This window comes from Cyprinodon variegatus, unplaced genomic scaffold (genome assembly GCF_000732505.1).
Source record: "Cyprinodon variegatus isolate N-32 unplaced genomic scaffold, C_variegatus-1.0 Scaffold193, whole genome shotgun sequence".
Classification (NCBI taxonomy): Eukaryota; Metazoa; Chordata; class Actinopteri; order Cyprinodontiformes; family Cyprinodontidae; genus Cyprinodon; species Cyprinodon variegatus.
The window spans coordinates 592,749-617,886 of record NW_015150646.1 but is presented as its reverse complement, the minus strand read 5'-3'; the positions used below and the strand labels follow the sequence as shown (position 1 = coordinate 617,886).

The window sequence follows — 25,138 nt, the reverse complement described above, 5'->3', positions numbered from 1 at the left end:
TCATCCACTCTGCTTAACAGTATGTGAGCTGCTTTACCACATACTCCTTCTTTGTAGGGCTCAAAGCACATGGTTCCACTTTAGAGTCCAAGTAGAGTTTAGTGAACTCCACAAATGTATGCTTTAATGGTAGGACGGGTTTTATCTTGCATTCCTCTTAACCAACCTATTAGCATGGAGATAAAGTCTAATGATTGCTATGGAGACTTCATGAGCACAGGAAATCCCTCTTTACTGCAGCTTCCTAAACACACATTTTCTTTTCTTTCTATTTATGCTGTCATTTTGGATAAATATAATTTTTTATGCTTTGAAGTCAGAGCAATTGAAGGAGATTGTGAAGTTGTGATTTCTTTGAAGCATGTTGTAGAGGGTTAAAGGGGAATATAAATAGATGAATACAGTAGATATGAGTTGTTGTTTTTAAATAAACGTAATTATCAACTTCACCATCTTCATCAAAATCAGTGGGCGGGATTAGGTCAGCTCCCATAGAAACCCTGGCACCTGATTTGCCTGCTTTTCAGTGAGTCAAGACAACTTTTTCTGGGTTTTCTATAACTGTGAGGTCATTATTGTGTTGTTAAATATGGAGTGTATTTACTACTGACTCTGGATTAGAAGACTGTCTTAGAGAAATAGACCATATTCTTTCCCCGACTGATTTAAAGGGTTTTAATCACTCCAATTAACCTAATAAAGCAAAGTTTTTTCCTATTTTGATTAAGTTTCAGTAAATGTTGAGTCTTCTGCCTCCTTCCAGATGATGGCAGGTCCACCGGAAGCGCCTTGTTTTTTGTTTATGTTTTATATTTTACTGTGTTTTCAATCCGGTCAGCTGCATGAAGCAATGATGATGCACGACTATCATCCGTGATGTTTCCTTTCCACATGGCCAGCGTTGCAGACATTACAAAGTTTACCACCATGACCTGTCTGTAAACATCATCCTGTTAGTGGATTCATTTTAACGGCTGCTCTTTCTTTTTCTTGTCGTGTTCCGGTTTGAAGCAGGCTCCATCTCTGTCCAACCATTCAAACGTAATAAACTCCCTGGAAGGCTGCACCAGGCAGCGGTTTTGTATGTTTTGGCATTTTACAGCAAATCCCATATACTTTACATGACAGCAAAGGGTTTCGTGCAAACCATGTAAATGTGATGACAGTCAGCTTTATGAGGCTAGAGTGGCATTTTCTTTCATTTGTGTTTACAGTGTAAGCCTGCAGATAGGATCTGAAAGAGAGTGACGATAGGGGATTTTGTTGCATGGATCCCTCCTGGCCTTTTCCACTTATCTTAGACTGCTCTGAGTCCACAGCAACTGATGCGTTTGGTTACTGTAGCTGAATACATTTAAAACTTTCTTTCTATGACACACTGGCCCGATATACACTCACTTTTACTGTAAGTATACGGCTGTGTCTTCTGATGTTTATCTCATTGTGTCAATAAACAACTTGATGATCATTTTGAGGCCAATTATGCCTCCATCTAACACATGGATGTAAATTTATTGAAGTTAGAATTTAATTTCTTCAGACTGAGTTTAGCAGAGTTCTTATACGTAGTTGTGAGATTAAAATAGCTTATTAATACAAAGATTTTAGGATGGATGGATACAACTTTTAAAAAAATAAAGATCAAACTAAGGTTATTTTCATTTTGTTCAATAACAAAGTTACACAAAATTATCTAAAACTTCATTGTAGGGCTGAAAAAATTTATCGGATTAATATTGTAATAATCTTCAACTAATTTTGTAAACAATCGTTAAATGGAGTATAGAGACTAGAAAACATGCCTTTAGCTGACAGAGCGATCCACTTAGAGCAGCAATTATATCAAAGTTGTAAAATTATATAAACATTTTGCATTTAAGATAAAAAAAAAAAACATTTTCGTCTGTCAAAATGCTCTATCCTGAACTCCTCAAGTGGAAATGTTTTAGTTTCACCTGGTTTAATATAGTAAAAAAATCTTCTTTAAGAAATATTTTGGTATCCGACTATTAATTGATTAATTGATCAAAAAATTAATCAATTTGCTAAATAATCATTAGTTGCAGCCCCACTTCATTGTAAACATGAACAAGTTACTAGAACTCAAAAATTTTAAGGCATTCAATTACCGAAATATTTTTAAGTTGATAAACCTAAAATTAGTCATCAGAGAATACAGTTTTTTATTATTATTATTATTATGAAGTTGTACTTCTCCATGAAGATTTCAGTTTAGTTTATAAAGCTCATTACAGCAACTAAAAACATTTTACTCACTAGTGTTTTTTGGTTATATGAAGTTAAACATTTTCATTTTGCAAAAACCTTAATTTATTCATTCAGTTGTTTCTCTGCTCTTTACTGTAAACACAAATGCATCCAAATACTACTTGTAAGCCAGATTTACCATTTATATACTTTTTGTACCTAAATATTGCGAAAAAATCACTAATATATTGTTAATTTCATCACACAGCCTTCTAGCATTTATATTTTGACATTTAACAAAATGCTACCCGTCAACATTGAACATTCCCTATTAAATGCATCCATCCATTAAATGGAACTTATAGTCAAAATCGACATAAAGACTTCCTTATTACAATTTAATTGTTCTATATTGAGTTATTAAAGTCATGCTTGATTAATACACAAATAATTCAGATTAATTTAAAGCTGTGAGTTTAATGTACTGATAAAACTGGAATATGTTACGCTAACTCAAAACATTTATGTCAGCAGAAATTTGAGGAAATAATGAGTTTAACTACTCAGTCTAATTAATTACTTTCTGTATTTACAGAGTTTAGTTGGGAGGGAGTTTAAAAGACAGCAAAAGATCTTCATCAAGATGAAGAGGAGGAGGAGCTGACAGAGCATCCTGCAGGGTCTTGGATAAATATTTGCTGTGCATGTTGACCAAGCCTCCTGTCTGCACACAGTCCGACAAACAACCCACACACTCCCCGCTGCATGCCAACACAGTCAGCATTCATATCAGAACACACACACACACTGATCTGCTCCACCGGTTGGGAAGCCACATGTTGCCAAACTCTGCTCAAAGAGAATTATTCATTTTCTCAGTAATAATGAGTACAGAGCTAAATATGGCTGTTCTTTTCAATAACTAGAATGCATTAGAGAGAAAGAAGCTCGATCCTCTCTATTAATAATTACACATTCATCATCAGAGCAGAGGCCAGAGAGGTATCGCGTGAAAACACACTTAGCTGCAGTGGCTTCTGAACCCCGTGGGACTGGATCTCTAAATGCAACCCAGATCAGCCCCCCCTCACGGTCATCTAGAAGATCAAACAGCAGGATGATGCTGAACCAGATTCCCTCACTCCGAGTCACTTCAGGTCGGCAGGCGAGGGAGGCGCACATGCTGTTCCAAACCATTCAGGGGGAGTTTTCTGCTTTTCATTCGAGGATTTTCCACCTTTTCTGTGAGGAGGGGGGTACATCTGTTCCAGTGCAGAAACAAAGCAGATATCTCCTACTCAACAGTAATCGTTTGTAAAAAGGGAGGATGTTAGGAGACGGAATGCAATGCTTGCTCTATTTTGTGTTAATCTATCTGCAAACATATCTGATTACATATTAAAGGATTTCTTCTGCAACCAACAGTATGCTGAAAGACACTAAAATGCTCATTAGAAGGCCTTTTGGTATATGAGGCTCTCTGTTCTCATCATAAGCTGGGAGTGAGGGTGTATTTATAGCCCAGTTTGAATGGGAAAATGAAAGGGGTTTGCTGATGGATGTCCTCAGTCATGCAGCTTTCAGCAATTCAGATCATAGCGACAGATCCTTAGCATTGAGATACCAAGGAAACCTGCACACCACTTGTGCAATATGTCAACCATCACTTTGTTAGGGTCGGAGGCAAGGCTTGGATTATGAAAGTCGGATTTTGTTCTTTTTTCTTTAATAATTAGATCTGAGACGGGGGGAAAAAGCTGAAAACATGCAGGACAGGTCCTAAGATCAGGTCTGTTAACAGTAAACAACGCAACGGTTCGACCCCAAGGCCAGATTCAGGGCCTCTGATTTTTTAGCTTATTTTAGACCTCACATCTGGCCAGACATCGCAACTTTTGATGTTCTAAATGATTACATTCCCTTCTAAATGTCGTCAGCTACTGCTAAATGCTGTTTATCTACAGTTGAATAAGGTGCTTTGCAGCTGGGGAACTCCTAAAACCCGCAGGGCAGTGGACTGCAAATGCTTATGCACTCACCAAGTTTATTTTCAAAAACATAAAAGGCATTTTTTTCTGTAATAATTTGCAGTTGAATGAAAAAATATTAAGTCACTCTCTGTTCAATTCTGCCGTCTTCTCCACATGTTTGAGCGTGCATGCAAACCAAAGAAATCGTGCTTGCGGTGAAATGTTGGTTGTTTGCAAGCAAACATTTAAAACACAGTAGCTCTCCTCTTTGAGATGGAGCAACAGCTTCTTGTGTTTCTTGTCAGAGATCGGAGGCAATGCGGCCTTCTGGGAGAGGCCTTGCTCGGAAGTGAGGACCCCACCTGCTTATCTGATCCAGTCCGTATATCACCTCTCTGCACATGACACCTTAGTGTGTGTGTGTTAGTGTGTTAGTGTGCGTGTGGAGTGTTTTTGTGGCAGAACTGGTGGGGCAACACCAACTTAGGCAGATCATCACAGATTGGAATCAGCAGACAAAGAGACATGTGAGTGTGCTGGTGGTATGTGAATGAGAGAGATCACATTACCAAAAAAACTCCTCGGTCCCACCCAGGAACAAGCTGTGCTTTGGCAGCTTACAGGACAGTAGCCTGTTTATGCAATGCAAAGATACCAGCTTTATATAGATCTTTTTCCTCTTTGGGTTTAAAACCATATTGGGTTGGAAGAAAATCCATTTTCCAGGTTGGAAAGATAAATGGAAAGCTTTATTGGCACTCATAGAGCTTTTGCACTCTTATCTTTGGTATTTTGGTCAAAGGTTAAGACACAGCTGTTTAAGACACTGACGGAGGAGTTTGCTCCTTTATTCTAGCACTGGTATTGTTTGGGACAGTTAAGTCTTTTTTTATCAAGCTGGTAAAGGATGGCCTCCAACTAGTTCAAATCCCTTGAACTCTTTCACATTTATCTCCAAGTCTGTCTCAATAAACTATAAATAAACTGTTTGATATTTTTAAATGAGCTAAAAAAAGTAAGTTTCCTTGCTCGTTCAATATCCCCGTGCCTGTCTATCTCTTTTTCTACTGAAGAGTCTGGATCACAAGAGTTTTTTATTCGGTTTATCGGTCTCCACTCACCCCTACCCTTATCGCTCCCTAAGCGCTGCGAGTGTCCAGTAGGATGAGAGCCCAGTTACCGAGGAGAAGCAAGACAGAGATTTTGGAGACATTTAAAAAACAAACAAAAAACAGATGTTATCGATTTCAAACTGAACACGACAGCTGCAATGTGGGAGCTCTTTATTCAGACTAAATCACAATATTATCATCTTTTGCATTAATTTCCTGGACAGTTTATCGTCCAGCAAAATTAGTTTTCACATTAAAATCACAAAATTAAAGTATTTTTTGTTTTATTTTTTAATGCTGGGTAAGTTTATCCATTATTATTATTATTATTATTATTACCTTAATGCAGCTGTTGCATTTTTTTTTTAAACATTGATGCCTTAGCGTCTTAATTCAATTCTATTCAGTTTATTTATATAGCGCCAATTCACAACACACGTCATCTCAAGGCATTTTACAGTTCACCAGATCATACAGTCAAATTGATTAAAAGTTTTCTATCTAAGGAAAACCAGTTGATTGCATCGACTAATTGACTAGGATGCAATCCCTCAGACTAAGCATGCTTGTAGCGACAGTGGAGAGGAAAAACTCCCTTTTAACAGGAAGAAACCTGCAGCAGAACCAGGCTCAGGCATCTTTGTGTATCTCAACCAATAACAGCCTTGTATGACATCACAATTCTGCCAAAAGGTGTCACACGTCATAAAAACTCAAATGAGCAGATTCATTTAAAACACTTGCTAACTCATACTCATGTATGGACATGATTCTGTGTGCTTATGTCTACTTTTGTGATTTTGATGATTGAGTCAGGCTGAGAAAGTTAACTGCCTGTGATTGGCTACTTTTTTGGAAATCCCACCTCTTGAGACAATACTTTTTCATTCTAGTTGTGGCTAGTAATGTTAGCAAAGCGTCTTTATGCTAACGTCTGTTCTTTTAAAGGATTAAAAAGTTGGTTAAATGAAGTCAGCATCATTTACTTAGTTAAACAAAGTCATAAATGTGCTCTGACAGCAGTGGCTATATGTGTTCAAATGATTTATGTTACATTTGTAACGTTGTATGGGCTAAGCTAACCTTAGCTTGAGGCTCAAATGAACGATTAAAAACAGAAAATTAAATTTATAATCATATATATAATTTCAACTACAGTTAAACATATATATATTTTTTTTAATTTTGTGGCTAGCATTGTGTTTATGAAATTTTAAGTTGATGACGGAGATGGTCTCCCATACAAAGTCAGAATTCTACTCTTGAAGAGAATGGTTAATAGCCTAAAAATGTTTGTTAATGTTACTAGCACCAAAAAAGGAAAAAAAAAAGAGTACTGTCTTAAGAGGCGGGAATTTCCTAAAAAGTAGCCTTCACAGATGGCTTATTTTCTTTATGTTGTTGCCGGTTTATTTTTTTTAGGTTGTTTTCACCCTCAAAGTGACATAAATTGACATAAGCGCACAGAAACAGATCCACTTTTGAGAAGAGAGACATGTTGAAACGTGACGTCAAATGCTCGAAACCCTGCCTCCCTATTTTGCTGCTAGGGAAAAAACACTAGCACCTCTAATTATTTTTAGCGGTAAAGTTACTGAGCTAATGCGCTAACTTTTAAAGATTTTTAAGTCTAGCCATTTGGACTGAAGGCTTATATTACAGACTAACATTTATAGTTAGTCTAGGAATGTTAGACACCACATAGTCTCATATTTTGTCCAGGCAGACTCACACCTAGCGATGCCGTTAACTGTTGGTCATCTTCTGCGATGGCATCACGGCACACTTCAACAAGCACACAGCGGTCATGCAATCATCGCTGTGATAAAATATGTCCAGACACTGAGAATTTATATTCTTCTAATGACTTGTATACCTTGTACTTGTATTGCCTCTGCTGTATAAAGTCCTGGTGTGTTCATGAGATAATTGTATATATTCCTGTACTGACTAGGCGGCCAGTTTTGAAGACTACCATTTCACTATTAGAAACGGGTCTGGAAGCTTTACGCTAAATACAATTCACTTTGCGGTGTACCTTTTGCAGTCCCCTGCATAAAGAGATCTGAATTAGTAATACTGACATCCCCTGGTTTCATCTTGTTAACAGAAATGTTGCATCGTGTTAGCACCACTGTGTTCGACTAAAGTGTTCAGCTCGTAAAACAAACTTTTTGCCCTCCAGCGTTGTTCATATTTCCAAAATCTCTGTAAGTAAACAATAACATCCAACATGTCTATAGGCTCATTAAAAGGTCACAGAGAAGGAGCATGTAGTCATGCTTGTGCGGTATTGGGGGGCTCATGGTATTAAATTTGTACAGATAAAACATTCAAAACATCCATAGAGAGTGGTTTATATGCTTGTCTTTTAAATAAAACTGCTAGTATGATTATTTTTTATGCATGAGCACTTTTGGCAGAATTCGATGGTAGCCTTTGTAATTTAACATTGGTGCCCAAAAGTGGAGAGATAACAAGAACAGACAGAGAAAAATGCTGTACTTTTATTAACATCATGGGCTTGATAGAGGCTGTTATTGCAAGCATTACAATGCTGAATTATCCTACCACTGGATTATTTGGATTCAGACATGCCATTAATCAAATCACCTGCTTTAGGAAAGCTTCTGTTAGGTGAACGGGAGCTCTGTTTGAAGCCCAGACCATCATCCAAGCAGATGAGCAGAAAGCAGAGATCCACGAACACTGATTTCTCATTCACACAGGCTCATCTATCTGACTAAAATCAAACCATTCTAGTCTATCAAGTGATCGACTTCGTAGCACTCCTTTAGATATATGCGTCAAGTCTATTTTAATGGAAAATAGGGAACATAGTCAGTAAAGCTAGCGTTTGTCAGACCATACAGACTATAAAGGAAACAATGTCATAAATATTTGGTGGTAGCAAATATTGTGACTCTGTTTTGATCATTAAAGCCAATAGTCCTAAAGTTGCGTTCACACTGAACAAAGTGACTACCATGCTATCCCTTTGTAGAGTCGCATTCAGGGGATACTAAGCGGTTGACAATGCAAAGAGCACTTTTTTAGGTGCATATTTGGCTATCAGAGTGAAGTGGCACAGTGAGTAAGGGCACGTTGGACGCATGCAGAGAGTGAAGTGAAGTTTTGCAGAAGTTAAAAAATCCGAACTTGTCTGTTAATTCATGCCGGGGACTGTAATCGGGGACTGGATGAGGTTGTGACACCAGAGTCGCTGTTCTGTTTTCACTGTAGTTTCAGCTGAAGGTCTTTTTGGAAGCGTGCATCTCCATGCTTTGCACATCCTGAGACCGTAAAAATTTTGCCTGTTCATCTTTGCAAAGTAGTTCTAGTTCATGAAGTTTTAATTATAAGTATATATTTTAAATTTAATATAGGTGTTTACTTTGACAGAGCCTCGAACTCCAATCAGCTGTAACCGGTCTCCTGTGTGTTGTAGATGTCTCGCTGGTCCAACACACCTGAATCAAAGGACCTGAATCATCTGTTCAGAATTCACTCAGGTTGTACAGAGTCCTGGTTTTGACTCAGATGTGTCGAAGCAGATGGAAAAAGCTTTACACATCTCAAACCGGCCATTCAGGACATGGTTCACAGCTTCAGGCCTGAAGCGCTCTATTGTAGCTCTGACTACTACATCCACTATGGTTGTCATCTTGCTGTCTTTTGCAATCTCTAGAAAAGCATCCCCACAGCATGATGCAACTACCTCCGTGTTCCACAGTGGTGTGTTCAGATTGAGCATAATTCCTAAACAAGGAGAGGAACCAGATTATAGAGAGGTGAAATTTAGCATCATCCCGTTTAAAAAGTTCCATATGCTGCTGTTTAGAGCAGAAACTATAAGGCTCAGGTGCTGTAGGTTTCCTACAGATACACCCCCCTCCAAATCTGCCAGTCTGTCTATCCCCCTTCCTGACCCCACACATTCCTGCTCCTCTGTGTGCCGTAACAACCCCCCCCGCCTCGGGTTGTTCCACTGTCATCTTTGCAGCCTGATGACAACTCTCTGAAGCCTCTGGTATTTTCTGTTTTCACCTGATACATTGGTCTAATAAAAGGTAGCGACAGAATTTAAAGTGAGATCATCTCTTCATTGTCTCCTCCTTCAGCTGTTTCAAATGATCCACCCAACGGAATAAGTTATATGTAAATGTACACCGCACATTCACACCTAACTGGTGAGAAAGCCTGCAGAAGGGTGCTACTATAGTCTGATTGACAGCGGCAGAGTTAAAGACGGGTCAGAGTGGGTGTGAAAGCCTAGTAGGAGCACATACCAGTTGCCTTTCAACACCCAACAATCTGGTTTCCACTGCAGCTGGCTCACTGCAACATATAGAAACATGCTTTGGAATATAATGCGGCAGGATGTAGAACATGTGCTGCATTCGTCAACTTCCACATAGTGTTTTAGATGCGGCTAAACGGCAGCAGGTTTTAAATTCCTGGTCCTAAAGGTGGACTCCTGCTTTCTCTGTGGAGGTGGGCGAGCTCTGGTGATGACTGATGCTCCTTTTGTGTCTTTTCCAAACAAACCTTTCCTGTTGGTTCTGCAAACATCGAAGGCCTTTTGTTGTCCGGTTCTGTTTAGCTCAGCGCTCGGTTTTCATTACCTACTAAAAATACATGTAAACCAAGCACAAGCATAAAGGATCCAGGGGATTTCTACTAAACCGTTACTGATTTAATTGGGCTGAATGAATAAGCCAGACACCTTGATGTGATACTAAACTTTTGTCTGAATAGAGTAGATTTCCTCAGCTCCAAAATCTTCCTTTAAGAGGTCTGACTTAAAGGATAAAGTATGAATGTATTTAGCTATAAAATGGTTTGATATTTAACCCTAGGACCGTTTTAAATAAAGACATCAGTGGTAGAGCAACTAGTTTTACATTTTGTCCTCGGGTGGAAACAAAGGCATACACTTTCTTACTGTAGATACTGTTGAGTTTAGATTGGTGGCTATTTTGTTGCAGCTTTATAAGTTTATAACTTTATGACCAGAACTGCATACTCTCTTCATTTACCTTTTGAAGAGCTGGGAACTGGCTACATTAGCCTGGGTGCCATTCCGAACTTAGTCCCGCCTACAACGTTTGAGGTCGGGAAGTTCGGTCTGGCATTGCTCAATAGTAGCGCGAGTATGCTGGCACAATATCTGGTCGGGCCAATCAAATTGTCAGGGCGGGCTTTATACGATGATGGACAGATGATCAACAGTAACGTAATCAAACACGTCACCAAAGCGCGCATGGGTGACAACAACAATGGCTGCCGCTTGAGAGTTGAGGTGTGTAGATTCTGCTATTAGGTCTGTTCTAGAAGATATCGACAGCAAATTAATTTTAAAAGAGGAACAGAGAAATGCGATCAAGGCATTTGTTGAAAAGAAAGATGTTTTTGGCGTCCTTCCTACGGGATTCGGCAAAAGTTTAATTTATCAGCTGGCTCCCTTGCTCTTATTGGTTGTAGGTCTATCCAATCACAGCTCTATGGAGCAGTAGCAGACTCATATTCTGACTAGAATTGAGTAGGACTACGTCAGGCTATGGCTACACTATAAAATCAAGTTTTCTGAATGACTCAACTTAAAAAAAGATGAACTTTTTTATTTTATTGTTATCTTCATGAGTGCTGGATCCTAACACAGTATGGAAGGATATGGAAATTCCTTGACATAATGTCTCTTTAGACTTCTTTTGATTTTCCCTTAAATCCTTTTTTTCCTCATCTTATGTCCTTGTTTTATTCCTTTGTTTGCTTCTTGTCTCCCTTTCATTCTTTCCATCCTTGCGTCCTACCTCTCTTCCTTCCATCCTTTCCTTTCTTGTATTGCTCTTCCCAAATCCTCATGTCCTTTCTTAGTTCCTTATCACTCTTAGTTCTTTACTTCCTTGTGTCATTATTTTCCTCTCTTCTGTCCTTGCATCCTACCGCTCTTCTATATGTCTTTATGTCTTGTGTCCTACCTCTCTTGCTAATTTGAGGCTCCAGCTGGTTTCCAGACACAAATTATTGCGTTTGAAACAAACCTTGTCTTCCCTTAAGCAGAAGACCGGCTGTTGCTTGGTAAGAGGACCTATTGTGGGAAAAATAAACAGTTTGAGTTGTGATGTGACTGTAAGAAAAGGATGATGAGCTTTTTATTTGCTCCAGGGATTAGAAAAAAGGATCCACCTCTGGCAGTGACTCCAAGCGTTGAGAAACCATCAGCTGATGCAGCTGACGCCCTCCATGAAGAAAGAATTCTCAAACTCCAGCTCACCCTGGGAGACCGTTTGGGTGGAGTGTCATTTCACCCTAGTTTTTTCTTTTTTTCTTTTTTACCAAAGTTCACAGCTACCCCAAGAGTATGCCAAAGTTTGGCGCTACGGTCCAAATGCAGCAAAACACATCTTTATAGCTGACAGACTTCAAGGCGTCTCTTGAAGAAATGAAATGAGCCGACACAGGAGCTGTCCCACTGGTTGCCAGTTTCCTTCCTGACGCTGCCCTCATGCTGGACTCCAGCTCATGTTGCACATCTCACCCCCTCCCAGGATAGATGATTTAATGTAGCCCAGCACACCCTGTTTGCAGAAGTATTCATATCACTTCTAATTTTTCCAGGTTGTGTCCTTATTCAACCACAGATTCAGTCTATTTGATTGTGATATGATGACAAGCACAATGTAGATTCCTTGTTAGAGTTATATCCAGACTCTATCAGAGGCTATGTTCACAATGCAGGCCTTGATGCTCAATTCAGATTTTTTTGTGAAATCCGATTTTTTTCGTGTTGCCGTTCATATTTCTAAATATATGCGACTTGTATGTGATCTCCTCTGTGAACTGCAGTCATACAACGCAAGTTTCCCGCATGCGCGGTAGGGGATGCAATGACGTCACAGGCCAGCATGCTCTTTTTTCCCGGAAGTAAACATGGATGGTAGTGCCGGAGCGCATCTAGCGGTCTTTTCCAACCATAAAAACACAATCTTTTCAATATGGTTAAAGATAAATACTGCTCTCCACGTCATCATCTGCCATGGTTAATGCTTTTCTTGCTGCTTCTGCATAGCAAGACGCATAATAGTGACCTATGTTGGGTATTAATGACGTTCAGGTCGGATGAATCCGATCTGGCTGTTCACACACAGGTCACATTTAAAAAGATCAGATTCTTATCGGATTCAGGACCACATAGCCAAGTGGCCTGGGTCAGATTGGAAAAAATCGGATCTGTGTATTCAGACTGCCATGAAATGATCAGATCCAGGTTGCATATGGGCAAAAAAATCGGAATTGGGTCACCTCAGGCTGCAGTGTGAACGTAGCCAGAGTTGTTCTAAGACATGAGCATCTTTGATCTGAACTATTCCCTTGCACCTCTAGTTGTGTTTAATAGCTGTGGTTTCCAACCCAAATCAACTTAAACCTGCTTCCTCATCCCTTCTGGAAGAAAAGCAACCCCACAGCATGATACTAACACCACCTTGGAAACGGTGCATCTTAGATGATGTGGCTTTTTAGTTTTGGTCTGAGCAGCAGGTAAATAAACCTCCAGAAGTTGGTTGTAGCCCCAAAATAGATTGAAATTATTTCTCTTTTGTGTTGGGATGCTGTTTGGTAATGCTATAAAGTTTTTTGTTGGGTGACGAAGTGTTAGAAAGCTTAGTCAGTGTTAGTACCTTTGCAAAGCTCTGTAAAGGGAACTCCATATGATGCTGCAGTCCAATGGCTTGAATATTATTGCTGCCTTGGAAAAACAAAAAACTGCTGATGGTAGAGATTTTATTTCCTCCCTGATCCCTTTGATGATCCTGAAATCTTTGCGTGTGGATCACAGGTCATGGCCGGCTTATCCTAGAGTTTGAGGGAGTCTATATTTTTCACAAACAGGTCTCAGATTGCAGGTTGGAACCGCACAATTTTCTGCCTGAATGAGAAGCACAAATCAACTCTTTTTTTTTTTTTTTTTTTTTTTCATGTAAGGTTCATAAAAGTAGCCTTCATTCCCTCACAAATGGCTAACTGCCGGTGATTCCCCACATCGCTGGTGTTTACCTCTGTTTCCGATGATGGAGTGCAGTACCTCCAGTCTAGGTCTGCTTCTGTTTCTCTTCAGATAAAATATAACTGTACCCAACTAAAGTGACCAGTGGATCCAGTGACTCATTTCATGTTGCTTAGGGCAGCCTCGTCCTGTGGGGAGCTGCAGCCGCAGGAAAATGACAGACTGACGCGCTCGATTTACGACCAGGGAACAGGGAGGCTTTCAATTTTTAAGGCAGCCGTTCATCGGGACGTCTCACACACACACACACCCTGATTACACTCAGGAACATGGAGCCAGAGAGCAGTAAAAGTGGCTAGACATGGACTGCGGAGGCAGATAGTCCTGTCAAACCTCTTGATTTAAGCAGTCTGGCTGTAAGAGTAAGGCAAAGAGAAGCAGGCGGTCATTATTATATTGATTTGCCCACAGATGGTGAAACGATTCGAGGAAATGAAGATCGAAGTGCAAAGCGCCAAAAGAGAAAACAAGAAGCCGATATTTGATTTGTGGGGCTAAGGGGAGGAAACGTTTAATTGCAGCATGTAAGGAAGTCAGCAGTTTTTATTTCTTAATCTGTCTGCATGAAGTCTTTATTAGAGAAAGGACATTATTATGCACATCATATCATCCATGTGATTTTCCTGTGATGTGAAAAAGAATTTGCCCCTTTTACAGATTTGTTTTTTTACTTGTTTCTTCAATGTAAATGTTTTAGATTATTAAAGAAAACGCAGCAATAACATTTTCAGCAAATTTCTTAGATAAAAAGGCTATTAGAGTGATATTCCTGCTGTTATATTTCCCTGAATAAATAAAATCTTATTACTGCCTGGCCCAAAAAATCTCTTTAGGTAGATATTTATTCTTCTTTAACCCATTACTGACCCACTCATGGTTGAATCGGATTGGTATCGGTTATCGGATGATACGCTCAGCCCAGGTATCGGATTGGATCGGAAAAGCTATCAAAAGAGAGTATCATACCAAGCCCAGGCTGATGAATGAATGGCTCTAAATAAAGAATTTAAGTTGGCCTAGTCAAAGTATATTCATAAATCTGATATATGACCGTGAATATATCATTTATGGCGACACCCTCTACCCGTTTTGTATTTACTGAGGTAATCTGTCAGTTTCTAAGATCAAACATATTTAAGATGACAAAATAGCCAAAAAAAAGAAAAATAATCTCTAAGCGGGAAAATATTCTTAAGTAATACTGAAAATATTCTTTCCTGGTTTCCTCTGGATCCTCCAGTCTTAAAGCTTGATGTTGTTTGGGCAGAGGCGAAGGGAGGCGCTCTGTTCCGCTTCAGTCCACCGAGGATCGGCTGGCGGCCACCGTCTGTGCCAAGGGTGAGGGGGGGAGTAAATATAGCACACTGCATGAAACTTGGGAGAGAAGGAGGGTTGTAAATATAGGGTATCCTGGTGCAATTAGAGAGCCGAGAACTGCTGGGAAATTTTAGGGAGCTTTCTATGAGCTGAGTCTCTTTAGTAACTTTGTGATGTTGTTTAGATTGGCCAAACAACCGACGGAGTTCCTTTACTGTAAGTCATGGCGTTTTACAGAAAGTAGCCCAGTTTAGCATTTACCTACTTATCTTTATGTCGCTTTTTATCCTGCGTGTAGCTGCTCATTGACTCTGAAACGGGACATTTCTAAATAAAGACCTGGGGTAGTCATTTTTCACTCACTGTAATTACACTCAAAAGCATCCATTTAATAGCTTGTCACTGTTTAGTAAAATCTGTTTCAGACAGTATGATTACAGTTATAAGGCATATTGTATGAACAACAATGACGGCATCAAATTAGGGAGCTGCTCTGTCAGACATGACAAAGACAGACCTAATCCATTCGGAACATTGTCCTTACAGTAAGATGACCTGTAGCAAAGCGCCACAGTCGTACAAAGTAAAATCTGAAATAAGTTATCCATTTCAGTCATAGCTTATGTGTCAAAAAGAGAATTTCCTGAATATATGTGAGGATTTGGGATGGCAGCTAATCACCTCACATGACGGTAATGTTGGGTTCATTGCTGGATATGATGTAGCATTACATTGAATCTAATCAACATAGCAACACAGGTCTAACCAAACGGTTACAACAACAAACGTGACTTCATGCTTTTACTCACCAGACCAGGAGAAGAATAGCTACATCTGAGTCAAAACTGGAGCTGCTTCTGCTCTTGAAGTGCTCTTCACATTTAGAAACGCATGGCCAATACTAATCCTCGTTTAGTCCCTTTCCTTATTTCTTTGTCAAAGGCTGTTGCTTTTGTCTTTGGTAGTAATGTGTCCTGATTGTCTTCGGTTAAATTTTATGGTCCGCTTGATGCTGGGTGCCATTTTGCTCCTATGCTACGCTGATAAGCCTTGTTGGTGATTGTTCAAATGTACACGCACATGTGGCCGGAACGGCTATGTAAACAAAAGGAGAACAGCACAAGAGAGAGGGTGTCGCCATGTCTGAACTTCCGCCTTAACCCCAAAGTCCCTCAATCGCTATATAGAGTGGGGACTAAATAGTGGACCTTATAGTGAACTCAGTTAACTGACCGCTCAGATAGAGGATCACTACGTTTAGCTCCCTATTGGTCACGTAACTCCGCCTGCACCGTGTGGTGTCTGCGCCATCTTTGGTATTGGTTGCCGCTGTCGGGGTAGTGGCAGCCTATGGCGAGAGCGGGCAGCTGTGACAAGAAATCCCATATGCTTAGTGAGGGGAGCTCTCTTGCAAAACATCCTGGAATATATCTGCTCATCTACTGGCTACGGATGATCGCTACTTTTCAAGTTGCATTGTTGGATAATTTGAGTCCACTACTTTTTCATCCACTAGACATTCAGACACTCATTAAAAATGGCGTAACCCCTATATAGTGCCCTATATAGTGATTAGGGCGGACATCCAGACACAGCCTGTCTCACTAGAGAAAAACGTGCTGCCTTGTCAATTTGTGCATGTCATGGCTTTGCAAACGTGGCTACTTTGGTTTGTCAATTTTACAGAAAAAATGCAGAAAGAACGGGGATGTAAGAATTTCACTCGCACCCTTGCCGTGCTTCTATGTTTACATCTGAGAGGAAGAAGAAAAAGAAAAATCCTTGTTTGCGCATGCGCCCTGCACGATTTGCCAACGACTGTCGGGAGAAAATCAAACATGCTTGATTTTCTCCCGACCTCATGATTCCTGATTGGAAGGTGGTCATGGGAGGCTAATCGCCCCTCGTTACCCCCTGTACACTACATGAGGCATGACCAGGCTGAAAGTCGGTCCGATCGGAAAAATTCTCACACTGTCGTGTGAGAAAACAGCTCCAAACACACTGTTTTTAGCCTGTTTATTCATTTTGCAGGCATACTGACATTCAGAGTTTGATCAGCAAACTGTCAGTTCTTTAAAGATCGTACCAGAACACTCTTTGATGGCCTATTGTGTGTGAGACTGACAGATGGCTTTATGACTCCATGTGATAGTACCTTCCAAACAATTCTGATCACAATGACTGGATCGACTGTTTAAATTCTTGCTTTGGGTTACATTTTTACTCATACCTGTATGCTCTTGATATTGTATACCAGAGTCACCCAGTCACATGGCCTGAAAAATGCAGCCTAGCTCACATTTGTCAGTGCCTGTAGCAGTAGGTGTCCTCTATGTTTCTGTCTCTACTGTCCCCCTTTATGTCTCTTCTCTTCTGAAACGGTTTTTCTTTTTTTCACACAACCTCTTTGACCGCACTGTAAATTTTTGTCTGTTTCTGGGTCACTTTGTACCAGAACCCTTATGTAGACGCTTGTATAAACTATTATGTATCATATGAACCTAATGAATTGTATTTATTTTCATTTGTATATCCGCTTTTTGTTATGTATTTAACCCAATTGTTTCTTCCCTTTCCCCTTCAGAGTGCTGATGTCAGCGGTTCATCTTTGGAGACAATCTGGTACCACTCAAAGCGCTTCTAGGCCCCACCTTTTCCTCCTGTGACAACCAATCAAATGGAAAGAGCTGCTGGATTGGACGTAACCCTGAAGCACTTTGACATAAACTGATGGAACATTTTTTTTTTCCTTCCTCACATTTATCCGGTCGGTTGAGCAAACCAACAGGGATGTGTGCCAAATGATATTCTTAAAAAGCTATTCGCTGCTCTCATTTCCTGAAGTGAAAGCCAATCAGAGGACGGTACAGAAAGGAGAATAGTATTGGGGGAACTTTTTTTTTTCTAAACCTCTAATGAATAAAATAATAGAAATATGGTTGACTGGTATGTATAAAAGAAAAGAAGAAAATATATAGATATACATAGCTGCTCAAAAAGTGCCTCATTTTCAGATTGTAGCCATTCTAAATGCTAAAGCTTCGGGTGTTTTTATTCCACTCTTGTGTTAATGTAATTACAGTCGCAGAAGGTGCTGATTAAGATTAAAAGCATTTTTTTTATTTATCGCAGATGCGTTCATGTCATAAAGGATCAATGTAAGGGGTTGGAAAGTTTGCTGTGTAGATTACAGGGGATTGCTTGGGCACTAACAACAGACTTTATAGACAAAATATTTATAGTCCCTATAATTACAAACAGCCCTGTTTTCAGCAAATATGCCCACACTCAGACAGCATTACGCCTGCTTTGATTTAGTGCTTCTTGATTTCTGCCCTTTACAAAAAAATTATAAATATACATGGTAGAAAAATTTGAATCTCCTTATTTAACGTGAGCATCTCAATTATGACAGCTCACACTTATAATTAGGAAGACATGGGGCAGTATTTTATTTTGATATTTGTTTTTACAGAGGTTTTACTGGGTTTTTTTTTTAGTTTAGAGAGAGAGATATGGGTACTTCTACCAATGCCACTTCTTTTGATTATGGGAGGGAAGGATCGCCTTGAATAGCCATAGGATGGAAATATCACCTACCTTATATATAGTGTAAAAAAAATCCGTATTCTTTATGTGAAATAAAGATAATAATTTCCAAGAATGTTTTTAAGCTTCTGTGCTTATATCAGAACATTTTATGTAGTGAAATTGCAGCTATAGCCAAACAAAATATGTTCAAAATATCACCTTAAATAAATGTTATTAAATGACATGCTAACTCTCGTTACTTGTACCTTAAGATAAGAAACTCAGGGCTTTTTTTTTTATTTCAAGTAAATTTTTTTATGCAATAATGATTTTTTTTTTTATGACAAATACAAAAAATGTATTAACAAAGTATACTTACTAAAAATTATACTAATTGTGCATTTAACTGAAATATACATATTTTTTTCTACCCTGGATAGCTTTATAACTGTTGACCCCGCAAAAGGTGAAAGGATAGGAGATATTAATGTATCCTATCACAAAGAGCCATCTATTAACTTGTTATTCAACCAACTTAAAATGGAAATCCATGAGAGGCAACGGGTGTTGCAGAAAAATATTAATATTAAATATAATTTATAATTTATAAAAGCTGACATAAATCCTGCCAGAATATTCTATTCCAGCCTATGTTTTTTTTTTTTTTTTACTTTAGCCATTCAGATCAAACAACAATACCTGTAGTAATATATGGCATTCTGGTAGGTTTTTCGCCAATTTTTATAGATCTTATTGTTTTTTTTTTTTTTTTTTTTCTAAGACACAATACTGATTTGGGGCTGTTGGATTAAACTACTTTCCCAAACATCAAATGGTATCAACAAAGTGAACCGAGCCAAACTAATTACTGAAAGGTACCCATTGATTTGAGTTTGATCTGGAGTTGTAATTTCTTAAAATTAAGAGTGACCAGATCCTGCTGGAGTGTTGTGAGGAAATAAAGAAGTCCTTTATTTGGCGCACACACATATACCGCTAGAGAGGGTTGACAATTTGCTTTGATACAAACCTTCTTAGTTCCTCCTTTATAACTTTGTTATTAATCACTAGTTTTTTCTAGGTGTGCGGAAATAAAAAATGCTACATTTCAACAAACTAAGAAGTCTCCCATGACAACTCCAATATGACATGAACGCAGAGTTTTTGCTAAAATTAAATCTGTATACAGTACTAGCAACCTGCTAGCTATTCTTTCCTACTGTGAGAAATATTAGCAAAGCAGCTATTAGCTCTATGCTAATTAAGGTGTTTCATTTATTTTCTTTTTCTTTCTCTCTTGATTTTTTTTTATTAACTGTTTACTTTCATTTTTGCTGTTCAGTGAGCCATAAACAAGTGTTCATATCCACAGGCTTGAAAAAAAAAAAGGCACTTGTAGCAGGGAGTGGAGCAGCTTGTACGCAAGCTTTAAGCTAGCTGATTCAGTTTAGCATATCAGCCAGGTACCAGGACATACGTTCACCGTCCTGCTGACCACAGCTGGGGTTAGACCCCCCTGATACAGAGCCACACAATCCCATTAGTGCTATTGGACACTCACTTAATCCCGATCGTCTCAGGATGCTAAATAACAAACAGTATACAGAGCCGAGGACAGTGTCTCTATCAATAGCCGTGATTATGTTAGCTTTGTGCAGTCAGCAAATAACCATTTTAGCACCTGTAGATGGAGTAGTTCTCATTGAGGTTTTGCATAAAGACAGCTAATTTGCTCTCAGTTGCAATGTAGAGCACCTAATTGTTTCAGGATATTGTTATTTTCTCAGTCTCTTTTCAAACTGATCAAAGTGAAAGTACTTTAGCCTCTAAATCCTCCTTAATGACTATTTGTTTTTATCGCCTTCCTTTCCTGTCTTTGCTTGGCTCTAACTTTAATCTTCACTATGCATAAGCACTTAAGTGCCTGTCCTATTTCTTAATCTTAGTCTCTCTGTCTCTCTGCCCCATTTTAGCACATAGCACTAATACATTTGTCAGAGCAGAATATAACATAACTATTTTTGTGTCTATTTCCTGGCTGTACAGTTCTTGCAAAATTCCTTCAGTTTTGTTTGGTGTAAACATGTTAGCATTTATGGTCTCTGTCCCACGACCCAAGGACTTGATCATCACATTGTAATCAGTGCCAAAACACTGCAGCAACAGAACTATGCTGTTCCTCTCTCCAACACCACCTCAAGAAACAACTTTCAGTTTTCAAGGCGGGGGATTTTACTTGGTTTTAAGACTGAGATGTAATTTGTTTTTGTTTTCTTCGCATTCTTTCACCGTTTTCATGCGAGGTTTTTCTGGCATATCTCTGCTCCCAGTTGGCTCACGAGACTCTCTTTGAGATAAAGGTCGCTGTTGGAGACTTATGTATGCTTTAACTTTGAATTTGCCAATGACTTTGACTGGAGGCTTATAAAAAAAATAATAATAATTAAAAAAAAAACAATGCTTGAAGAGAAGGAAATGTCCACGACAGACAAAACACTGCCTTTTCAAGTAACTCATACCAACTGAGTTTTTTTCATACTTTTTCTCGTTAGAAGTACTCACCTGAATGTATTGCAGTGGGATTCCAAGTGACAGACCAACACAAAATAGTAACTTAACTGTAAAATTAATCACTGTTGCTTAAAAAAAATGCATCCCCAGAGCATGATGCTGCCACTACAGTATATCACAACTGTTGATCATCTACTACAGAGATTATGTTGCAAACACTGCATTTACTTTCACACAAATTACTTATAAATGCATTTTAGCTGTACTGGATTTAATTCAGAGGCAAATGTCATTTTCAGTGAACTTCATTGCGTTCTACTTTGTGTTGGTCTAACACATGGAATACAAATAAAACATGTAGTTTGTGACATGTAATGTTCATGACCCTAAAAATCATGTTTGTCTGCTTACTTAAGGAGGTTCACAAACTCTTTCAGCGTGGTCACATGACTTTTCAGGCTCTACAGAGCAACAATGCAGCTTTATTAGGAGCTGATTGGGATCTGTGGTTGGAATCCTAATGATTCAGGAGTGGGGGGGGAAAAGTTGTATATACATGATGGATTTCGGGGATGTCCTCATGTTGTAACACTGCCGTTTTCAGTCAAATGCCTCAATGTGATAGAGAAAAACTAAACAGACTTGCATTCAGACCTGATGATTAGAGCTGTTCTCCACTGCTCCTACTTTGTCAAACTTCCTGCATTTCCTGTCAGCTGCCCGCAACAAAGTTCTCAACAGTCTCAAGCTTCATGTCATAGGTGTGGTTTGGCAGTTTAAGTGGCTGTATGATTTCACTCATGTCATTGTAAGCATTTTTTTTTCTTTTGTGCGCACGTGTGTGTGTGTGTGTAATTTTTTTTTAGATATTTTGATGTACAGAAAAATGGTGCTGCTGCTTGGTCTAAATTGTTTTATCTGCTCCTGCTGCACCCCCCCTGAGGGATGGTACTGAATGAAAATATTGTAAAATTTACCATTGATGTAGAGCGTTCTACTTTTGTTGCTTGAAAAAAAAAAAAAGATTGACTTCAAACAGAAAAAAAAAGTCATTCAACAAAATGTCTTGTGGTTATTTCTTTTCCCTTGATATATAGTGGTAGTTTTCAGACAGTTATTGTGCCGAATATTACAACTCTGTGGTTCTACTTTGTAAATGAAAAAAAAAGGAGGATGATACAGTGCTTTGATATTTTATTCATCCCCTTATTGCTCCTGTGTTTTTTTTTTTCCTCACTACTCAAATACTTAAGATCATTGGACCAATTTTAGTACTACTTAAAGGTATTGTGGAGCATTTTTAAAAAAAGACCCTCCTCTCCATTTAAAAAAAAAATGCATGTGCAAGAGCATGCACTTACCCGTTTCTCCTTGTGCACGCTCTGTTTAAAATGTGCTGTTCTTATAGTTTATACAAGCTTACTGTGTCCACATACAGCAGGGACAATATAGAGGAGAGCTCTCCACATAAAACATTCTGGGATATGACTACCTCATCTGAGGCCTTTCATTTCGTCTCATACACTTCATGGACAATTTTTCTTTAACGACCCTCAGCCATTTCTAAAGAACTGCAGTGAGGAAGGTGAGCTTCAATGACTGTCTGAAACCGTAGCTCACCACACATATGTGGCTGAAAGTGCGCATGTGCAGAAAAAGATAGCTAACTGAGGACGAGCACGTAGGACCGCCTTACCTAAACGTATCACCAGAATGATTGACAATTAGGAGGACCACTTGTTTAGATGATCCACCTGGAAATAAAAGTTTGTCCTCTATGTCCTCTATCAAAGTAAATGCTTTCATTCATTAAGGTAAGAGGAACCCTATCCCACACTGAAAACATTTTTTTTTAAATGAGTGCATTTGATCTTGGATTGAGGAGGTAAAAGACATTTTGCCAATGGAACAAGACTATTTACACATAAAATAAGAAAACACAATTGCATTGTTTAATTTCAAGCGCATTTTGTTTAATTATCTTATTTTAAAAATACTCATTCCAGTGGCAAACCATCTCATTTACCTACTCAAATTAAGGGTAAATACACTTAATTTAAGTAAATTTTACTTATTTCTAGGTCGTTTTTCCAGTTCAACCACCTTAACAATATTCTAAATGGTAATCATCAACCTGTTAAAGTGGGACTTGTAAATTCAACACTTTTCTTACAGAATGAAATATGCAAAACAACTTCTAAAAGCCAAACGGCACAAACCACCCCTGTTTTATTTTGTATTCTTAAAGGTATAGTGGAGGGTGTTGTTTTTTGGGGTGGATCATCAAAATAAGTGGTCTTCCTATGATCTGGTGAACTGTAAAGTACCTTGAGATGATATCTATTGTGAATGGGCGCTATACAAATAAACCAAATTGAATTGAATTGGTAGGTTATTATATGTAAAGCTAGGTGCTCTTCGATTCTGCATGTCAGTAATGTGTTGGACCAGTTAGATGCATATATGTATTGCCCAAGATGCTGAAGTTCAAATTAATTTGTAATGAATTGATTATTTTGCTGCTTTAAGGGGAAGATAAAATGTAAGTGACATCCCCATGGTTTCCAAAACTTTGTTGAACTTTATACAATCATCTGGCTAATTGAAACTCAATTTTCTGAAATATGTGGTCAGGTTGGTTTGCAATTATTCCTGTCTTTATATACCAAAATGGTTGTGCTGATTTGACTCATTTAATTAGTAAAAAAAAGCTAAAATGTGTAAGGGAATGTTTTCACACCTCTTATCTAGACTGGCTGCTAATTTATGAGCAATGAGATTATTGTTAAAAGAAATTTGACAGAGAACAATGGAGCAGAGGAATAGAGTGTTGGATGAGAAGCAGACAGCTCCTGCGTTAGGGGAGAGTGAATTTCTGCAGGAAATGGCACAACCATAGACGGGTACTTATGTCCCGTCAACACAGTGCAGATGTCACACTCTAATGTAGAAAAAAAAAAAGGCCAAATAGATTTTTGTTTTTTCTAAGTCTTTTGAACGTTGTTAGTCTCACTCACCTGTCCTACAGATAAGATCATTTTCACTCCAGGCTGGCAGGTTGCCATTGGGTTTAGTCACTCGCCCCAAAGAGAACTTAACACCTTCCCCATGCCTTATTCACCGGCTAACTTAAATAAGCCTCTTTTTTTTTTTTTTTCTTACATTCAAGTTGCACAGGATCGTGTATCATCCTCACCCACAGATGGTAATTTAACCTAAGCTTGGTGTGATTGCACGCCGCACTGCAGGAATAATTAGAAACGAGGACATACAGGCAGCCCACACCTGCACCTGCTCCCACTTCCCCTCACTGCTGTTTGCTGCTGAAAATAAGCCAGCTTTCAACACCTGTACAACAGACAAACCCCGACACCTGAAGGGTAGTGAAGACTCAACTCCTGTTTTATAGTCACATCTCTCCTTTCCTGTTGTTCAGCCAAGTTATACATGTTAGACAACATGGTCTCACAGTAGTATCAAGCCCTGAAGATCATCTGGTTTGCTGTTTTTTTGTTTTGTTTTTTGCCAAGCTGTTTCCTTTCTTTACATCAAGGGATTGATCACACAACAGTCACTTTACGATTTTAAACACGAAGCAATTCTGTTTTTCATGACAGTTTTTTTTTTTTTTTTCAAAAATTTAAATGGTGAATATATAATTCAGATTACTAAGCAGAAAATTAAGATGCTATTTTTGTAGCCTGAGGCTCAAAAACCTTTTAACATCTGTTATTCAGCTTCACCCAGCATTTTAAGATGCAATGGGACCTGAGTGATAGACCGCCACAAAGTTGTATTTCATTGTGAAGTGGAAGTAAAATGATGAATGCCTTTAACCTCCTAACATCCACCTCATTTTGGGTAATCCTCGCCTATTTTGCATATCCAAATGGAAAAGCAAACAGTTTAGGAAATGTAATTCCAAATTGCACGTGCAATACATTATTTGAAAGCTAACACCCTCTAGTTTCCTAATATATAAATTAAAATTGGGGTGACTAGAACACAGACCAAACTGCATCAGTTCAAACATTTGCTAAAGTGCTCTCTTGGGAGCCAAAAAAACAATTTAAACTGCCCTGGAGCCAAAACAAGTGCTAAATGACCCTCTCGGGAGCCAAAACACGTGCTAAAGTGCCCTCTTGAGAGCCAAAAAAACAATTTAAACTGCCATGGAGCCAAAACAAGTGCTAAAAGACCCTCTCGGGAGGCAAAACAAGGGCTAAATGAACCTCTCAGGAGCCAAAACACGTGCTAAAGTGCCCTCATGGGAGCCAAAAAAACAATTTAAACTGCCCTGGAGCCAAAACCAGTGCTAAATGTCCCTCTCGGGAGCCAAAACACGTGCTAAAGTGCCCTCTTGAGAGCCAAAAAACAATCTAAACTGCCATGGAGCCAAAACAAGTGCTAAAAGACCC

General features: G+C 38.9%; 1 protein-coding gene across 2 annotated transcripts in view; it reads left to right on the top strand.

The window, feature by feature from the left end:
- The window catches only part of LOC107087768 (insulin receptor substrate 1-B-like), a 61,342-nt gene extending 40,708 nt beyond the window's left edge, over positions 1-20,634 (top strand). Inside the window, exons 4-5 of one of the 2 annotated variants that reach the window (XM_015379507.1) lie at positions 13,770-13,882; positions 17,263-20,634. In XM_015379507.1, the coding sequence (XP_015234993.1) occupies positions 13,770-13,843 (74 nt within the window). In that variant the 3' untranslated portion in view covers positions 13,844-13,882; positions 17,263-20,634. The remainder of the gene's footprint in view (positions 1-13,769; positions 13,883-17,262) is intronic. The other variant, XM_015379508.1, reaches the window with a different exon arrangement.
- The last annotated feature ends 4,504 nt before the right edge of the window (positions 20,635-25,138 follow it).